The sequence below is a fragment of the Oncorhynchus gorbuscha genome, linkage group LG09 (assembly GCF_021184085.1).
Source record: "Oncorhynchus gorbuscha isolate QuinsamMale2020 ecotype Even-year linkage group LG09, OgorEven_v1.0, whole genome shotgun sequence".
NCBI classification, from domain to species: Eukaryota; Metazoa; Chordata; class Actinopteri; order Salmoniformes; family Salmonidae; genus Oncorhynchus; species Oncorhynchus gorbuscha.
This window is the reverse complement of record NC_060181.1, coordinates 15,879,101-15,886,007: the sequence shown is the minus strand read 5'-3', so window position 1 is coordinate 15,886,007 and position 6,907 is coordinate 15,879,101. Positions and strand designations below refer to the sequence as shown.

Sequence of the window (6,907 nt, the reverse complement as noted above, 5' to 3'; positions counted from 1 at the left end):
TTTCACAAAAGAGACAAGTACCGACAAGCTGAGTAGCAAACACACTTCTGGTCATTACATCTGAAACTATAGCTTATTTTTTATTTCCCTGTTTTCTTGAGGAGCTGAGAGCGGATGCACGACACAGCGATTAATACGGCGCTCTAAAGCAGTGGGAGTAAGAACAATTGAGATACACTTAGAACAAGACCTGGGATCCAACTTGAGAGAGGGGAAATGCTACAGCAACACTTTCAGGTAGGCTACACCCTCCCGACAGATAGCCTGCTTTGATTGGTTAATTGTGTAATTGATTCAGATGTTTCAAGACCTTAACCCTCAAACTACCGACTGGGGTCATTTTGATCAATGAAACCCAAACATGGATTGAATCAATTCTTCAATATTTTCATGACTCTGTCTGTCAACTTGTTCTTAATAAATCTAAATCATTGTTTAATGTTTCTGTATCAATATGGACTGTCACTTGACCCCAGCTAATTCCGCCTATCGTCATTTGATATAAAATACTTTGATTTGAATCGAGGTTTCTCTGGAGACATAATCACACGTTATCCATACCTCCAGAAGTGGAGGGGCACCTGTATCAGTAATTTTGACCAGCTAGACAGATCATCTACAGAGAAATAGCTACCCATATAGTCGCCTAAGATTGTACTTTTCTATACCACTTATTGTATGACTACAAAACCAACATTACCATATTTTTGTTCATATAAAAATCTGCCAATGATATACAAAGTCTACCAATGGTATAAAAACTTGATAAAACTGCAATACGGAACTCAGATACGATCTGAGTCGGTATTGGTGTGTATTCTCCAAAACATATTTCTTTTAAACCAGGTTTCTCTGGAGACATGATAACAAGTTATCCATACCACTAGAGGGTGGAGGGGCACCTGTATCAGTGATCTTGACATGCTAGACAGATCACCTGCAGAGATGGAGCACCTTGTGTACTCGCCTATGGTTATAACTGGTTATAACTGATTAGAACTATGTGTGTGACTGTGTACAAAATTGAAATGACCTTAGATATATGCTTAGTTGAGGTCAAATATCAGCTAATAAAAGTCTGTCATCGGTATAAATACTTGGTAGAATTGTAATACAGAAACCAGCTACCCTCTGAAACAACATACAGTTCTGTATTGGTGTGTATCCTGAAGAAAAAATAATAATTCTAAGGAAAATGTTATACAAAACCCACAATTCCTATAATACCCTCCAATCTATATGTGCAAGTTGTTAGGGTGTTTTGGTCTCTACAGCATTTGGTTTGAAGTAACTTTGAGGATTTGGGCATTTTGAAGCATCCTGCCATAGTCCCTACCTAACCCATTGTTTCAATAACAGTGATTGTAATGGTGGCTAAATAAAGAACTCAGCCCTATTGTAGGTTGATGTCTCTCAGGATCAATGGATAAAACACGTTTGATCAATAAAATGAAGTATATTTAACATGTTGGTTTACTGCCTTTTACCACAGAAATATGACAACATGTATATTTATAAAACAAATGTTAAATTTACATGATACTACTATCAAATTATGGCAAATCTGCTTTTTAGAACTAAATTGGATTGCACATTGGAAAAAAGCTTCACATTATATAAGGGAAACACTTTTATTTTTTTGTTTTACAGAGTACGTAATCTGTCATTTTGCTAAAATAGCAGTCAGTTTTTTTGATAACATTATTTACATGTCTAATTATGTTTTTATAAGAATAGAGTTGATCTTGATTATTTGTTTCTTTTACCAATAGTTTATTTTACCAATAGTGTATTTTACAAATAGTTTATTTTACCAATAGTGTATTTTACAAATAGTTTATTTTACCAATAGTGTATTTTACCAATAGTTTATTTTACCAATAGTTTATTTTACCAATAGTTTATTTTACCAATAGTTTATTTTACCAATAGTTTCTTTTACCAATAGTTTCTGTTACCAATAGTTTCTTTTACCAATAGTTTATTTTACCAATAGTTTATTTTACCAATAGTTTCTGTTACCACTAGTTTCTTTTACCAATAGTTTATTTTACCAATAGTTTCTGTTACCAATAGTTTATTTTACCAACAGTTTATTTTACCAATAGTTTATTTTACCAATAGTTTCTGTTACCAATAGTTTATTTTACCAACAGTTTATTTTACCAATAGTTTCTTTTACCAATAGTTTATTTTACCAATAGTTCCTTTTACCAATAGTTTGTTGTTGGGATCAGAATGACTCCAGGTGGTAATCCATGTATATAAAATATGGTGAGAGTTTGAGGGTCAAAAGCCTTTTTTTACCAAACTGGTTAAAAGAAAGACAGAAATGTGTGTGAATCTAGATGATACTCTTTTTTTCAATTCCCACAGGTGTACCATTGAGAACATGCCATGCATGTTACCTCAGAAAGCAAGCTCACAGATGTGTTATAAATCATTCTGTAAAATTCCACATGGAAAAATTCTCACAGGAAAAAGGCAGCACAAGCATGAACCCGAAAATCTAAATAAAATGAGCCTTTCATGGAATAGACAATGAGACAACAATTGAAACTGTTGGACATTTTTTTTTGTGTCCCTCATATTTTTGTTCAAACAAAACACAAAAAAACTAAGACGAAGGACATCATAAAATCATAAAAAATACATAAAGGAAAATAAACACGACTTTGAAAAAGGATGATGAGAGAAGAGTGTGAGACACTTGGACGGCAGCAACAGCAGAGGATTGCACATGTCAATGATCCGTTCTACACCTCCCTACCGCCCCCTCCCCGACCCCTCCGAAAACAAAGGGGGAAATATCTGAGCACTTGCGTCATCCATTAGATGGGAAAGGAGGGGAGAAATTAAGGGAGGGAGCCTAAGGGGTTTAACAGTGTGCCAAACATCAGTGAGATTTCTTCTCTATAAAAAGAACAGAACGGTGCAGAAATATTCTTCTTTTTTTTTCAAATCATCAAACAGGTGAAAGAGGATCCTTTTTTCACCACGAATAAAATCAAGAATTTTTAGTTGTTTTTTTGTTCATTTAAAAATGTCTCAGTCCCAGTCTGTTTTCACGCCCTTGTTCTCTCATTTAAAGTGTCTGTGTGAAAATATAGCAGAGACCAGTTCTTTCCTTTGTCCTTGTCCACTGTAGTAGTAAACAAATGATAGAATCCTGTAGAACGCACAGGGTGTGAAGAGTGGTGTGGAGGAGTGCTGTGTGTCTGTCTGTATGTACATGTTGGTACCTGCATGTCTGCACTTGAACCAGTTTGTTTGTGGTTGTGTGTGTTTCTCTGATTCTGAATGTACCTGCTTTTGCATTTCTATGTGTGTGAATATATTACTACTATATTTATATGTGTATGTGTTTCTGTGTGTTTCTGTGTGTGTGTGTGTGTGTGTGTGTGTGTGTGTGTGTGTGTGTGTGTGTGTGTGTGTGTGTGTGTGTGTGTGTGTGTGTGTGTGTGTGTGTGTGTATGTGTTTCTGCGTGTGTGTGTTTCTGCATGTGTGTGTGTATTTCTGTATGTGTCTTTCTGCAGTTGTGTGTGTGTTTGTTTCTGTATGTGTGTGTGTTTCTTCGTGTCTGTGTGTGTTTCATCGTGTGTGTGTTTCTGTATGTGTGTGTGTGTTTCTTTGTGTGTGTGTGTGTTTCTTCGTGTGTGTGTGTGTGTTTCTGTATGAGTGTGTGTGTTTCTGTGTGTGTGTGTGTGTGTGTGTGTGTGTGTGTGTGTGTGTGTGTGTGTGTGTGTGTGTGTGTGTGTGTGTGTGTGTGTGTGTGTGTGTGTGTGTGTGTGTGTGTGTGTGTGTGTGTGTGTGTGTGTGTGTGTGTGTGTGTGTGTGTGTGTGTGTGTGTATTTCTGTATGTGTGTTTGTGTGTGTTTCTTTGTGTGTGTGTGTGTTTCTGCATGTGTGTGTGTGTTTCTTCGTGTGTGTGTGTGTTTCTCTATGTGTGTGTGTTTCTCTTTGTGTGTGTGTGTGTTTCTCTATGTGTGTGTGTGTGTGTGTGTTTCTCTATGTGTGTGTGTGTGTGTTTCTCTATGTGTGTGTGTGTGTGTGTGTGTGTGTGTGTGTGTGTGTGTGTGTGTGTGTGTGTGTGTGTGTGTGTGTGTGTGTGTGTGTGTGTGTGTGTGTGTGTGTGTGTGTGTGTGTGTGTGTGTTTCTCTATGTGTGTGTGTGTGTGTGTGTGTGTTTCTCTATGTGTGTGTGTGTGTTTCTCTATGTGTGTGTGTGTGTGTGTTTCTCTGTCTCATCACACTTCAGTCTGGAAGTCCCCCTCAGACGTGTCAGGTGTGTTGGCAGACGAGGAGTCCCAGGTGTTCTTGTTGTGCAGCTCCATCCTGTCCTTGTGCTCCCCCGGCACGATGGATAGCTCAGGGGTCATGGTCTTGAAGCTGTCCCAGGAGTACTGGTCATCTTGGGTCGGGGTCGACTTGTCCTGCACAGGGTCGGAGGTCAAACACACAGGAGACATGGAGCATCAGATCTTTTTGATTTCTGTGTATAAGGAAAATTGATCTAAAAATAAAATGAATGCTTATTTATTATTATTATTATTAATAATAAACAATTTAGCAGGGTGACATTTCTGATCTAAGGTCAGTTTTGATATATGTATCTTTTAAGGTTAAAGTTAGGATTTGGGTTAACTGATGTTATATCTGTGGCTTCCTGGAGAGAAATGGAGTTGCCCTTAGCCACTGATCTAAGGTCAGTTTTTGCATGTTAACACCTAATGGTGAAGCTGATCCTACAGTTTGTGCCTCAGGATAAACCCACCCAGGGGACTGGCTGTTTATCAATTAATGGGGATTCTTCTGAACAAGCTGATTGCTAATAACTAAGGCCAAATCCAAAACCTACCCTTCAACCCTCCATACAGTGCATCATTATGTGTGCGTGTGTTGACTTTTGACACAGAGGCACATTAATTTTGTATCAAAGCAACACACCTCATCTGTGTGTCTAGATATGACAACTTTGCAAGGCTAGTTACAGACTGGTATAAACCAGTTCATGTTAATGGATCAAACTAGATAATAAACATGACTTAAGAAAAAGCACCTGAACACACCACATGAATGCTAACATTACAAACTGAACACACCACATGAATGCTAACATCACAAACTGAACACACCACATGAATGCTAACATTACAAACTGAACACACCACATGAATGCTAACATCACAAACTGAACACACCACATGAATGCTAATATCACAAACTGAACACACCACATGAATGCTAACATCACAAACTGAACACACCACATGAATGCTAACATTACAAACTGAACACACCACATGAATGCTAACATCACAAACTGAACACACCACATGAATGCTAACATTACAAACTGAACACACCACATGAATGCTAACATCACAAACTGAACACACCACATGAATGCTAACATCACAAACTGAACACACCACATGAATGCTAACATCACAAACTGAACACACCACATGAATCCTAACATCACAAACTGAACACACCACATGAATCCTAACATCACAAACTGAACACAGACACTCTGCTAGCATGAGCTAATTGTTAGCATTACAATCTCCATTTCATAAAACAACATATTGCCTTACTTTTCTCTTTAAGTCAAAGCTACCTGCTTTCTCCCCTGCTATCCTCTCCAATATTTCCCAATCAGTGTTGACGGTAATGGACTGATCTGCCCTGGTTCTCACTGTGATCACTGCATGCGGTCTGCTGGTGGTCCTTTCATGTATGGAAAATGTTATGGGATCAACTAAAACTGAAGCGGAGGGAACATTAAGTATCAAATATTTACAGATGCAAAAGGGTTGGTAGCCATGAGGCATAGTGATATGTGTGGACAATCATTGGCACAGAAATACACACAATCACTTTTATTAAATTATAGAGTTGATGAATGAACAGAGCTACATATTTCATGGTCGTGTTCCATGGTGGGTGAAACCATATAAATATTACCTACCTACCTACATACCTACCTACATACCTACCTACATACCTACCTACCTACCTACCTACCTACCTACCTACCTACCTACCTACCTACCTACCTGCCTACCTGCCTGCCACCTGCCTGCCTGCCTGCCTGCCTGCCTACCTGCCTGCCTGCCTGCCTGCCTGCCTGCCTACCTGCCTGCCTGCCTGCCTGCCTGCCTGCCTGCCTACCTGCCTACCTGCCTGCCTGCCTGCCTGCCTGCCTGCCTGCCTGCCTACCTACCTACCTACATAACTACCTACCTACCTACCTACCTACCTACCTACCTACCTACCTACCTACCTACCTACCTACCTACCTACCTACCTACCTACCTATCTATTCAATTCAATTCAATTCAAGGGCTTTATTGGCATGGGAAACATGTGTTAACATTGCCAAAGCAAGTGAGGTAGACAACATACAAAAAAGTGAATATATAAATATATCCTCCCTTAAAAAATATTGGTAAAATATCTATCTATCTATCTATCTATCTATCTATCTATCTATCTATCTATCTATCTATCTATCTATCTATCTATCTATCTATCTATCTATCTATCTATCTATCTATCTATCTATCTATCTAACTATTCTAGAATCTAGAATGCTTCCATTTCTATGAGTGCAACAATGGCTAAATGGATGGACCTGGACCAGGGTTCTCTCCAACTCTCCTGGAAAATGACTAGGTGTGCAGGCTTTTGTTCAAGCCCTACAGTAACACACCTAATTGGAATATTCAACTAATCAAAGTCCCCTAATTAGATGCATCAGGTGTGTTGCTGCAGGGCTGGATCAAAACCCTTCCCACTCAGCAAGCCAGTAGCTACAGAGCCTTCAGAAAGTATTCATACCCCTTGACCTATTCCACATTTTGTTGTGTTACAGCCTAAATTCAAAATTAATTAAATAGAT

The 6,907-nt window shown here is 38.7% G+C and overlaps 1 protein-coding gene across 1 annotated transcript in view; it reads right to left on the bottom strand.

The window, feature by feature from the left end:
- Positions 1 to 4,155: 4,155 nt before the first annotated feature.
- LOC124043194 (adhesion G protein-coupled receptor B2-like) overlaps positions 4,156 to 6,907 on the bottom strand; it is a 557,845-nt gene continuing 555,093 nt past the window's right edge. Inside the window, exon 31 of the mRNA XM_046361489.1 lies at positions 4,156 to 4,433. Within this exon, the coding sequence (XP_046217445.1) occupies positions 4,248 to 4,433 (186 nt within the window). The 3' untranslated portion in view covers positions 4,156 to 4,247. The remainder of the gene's footprint in view (positions 4,434 to 6,907) is intronic.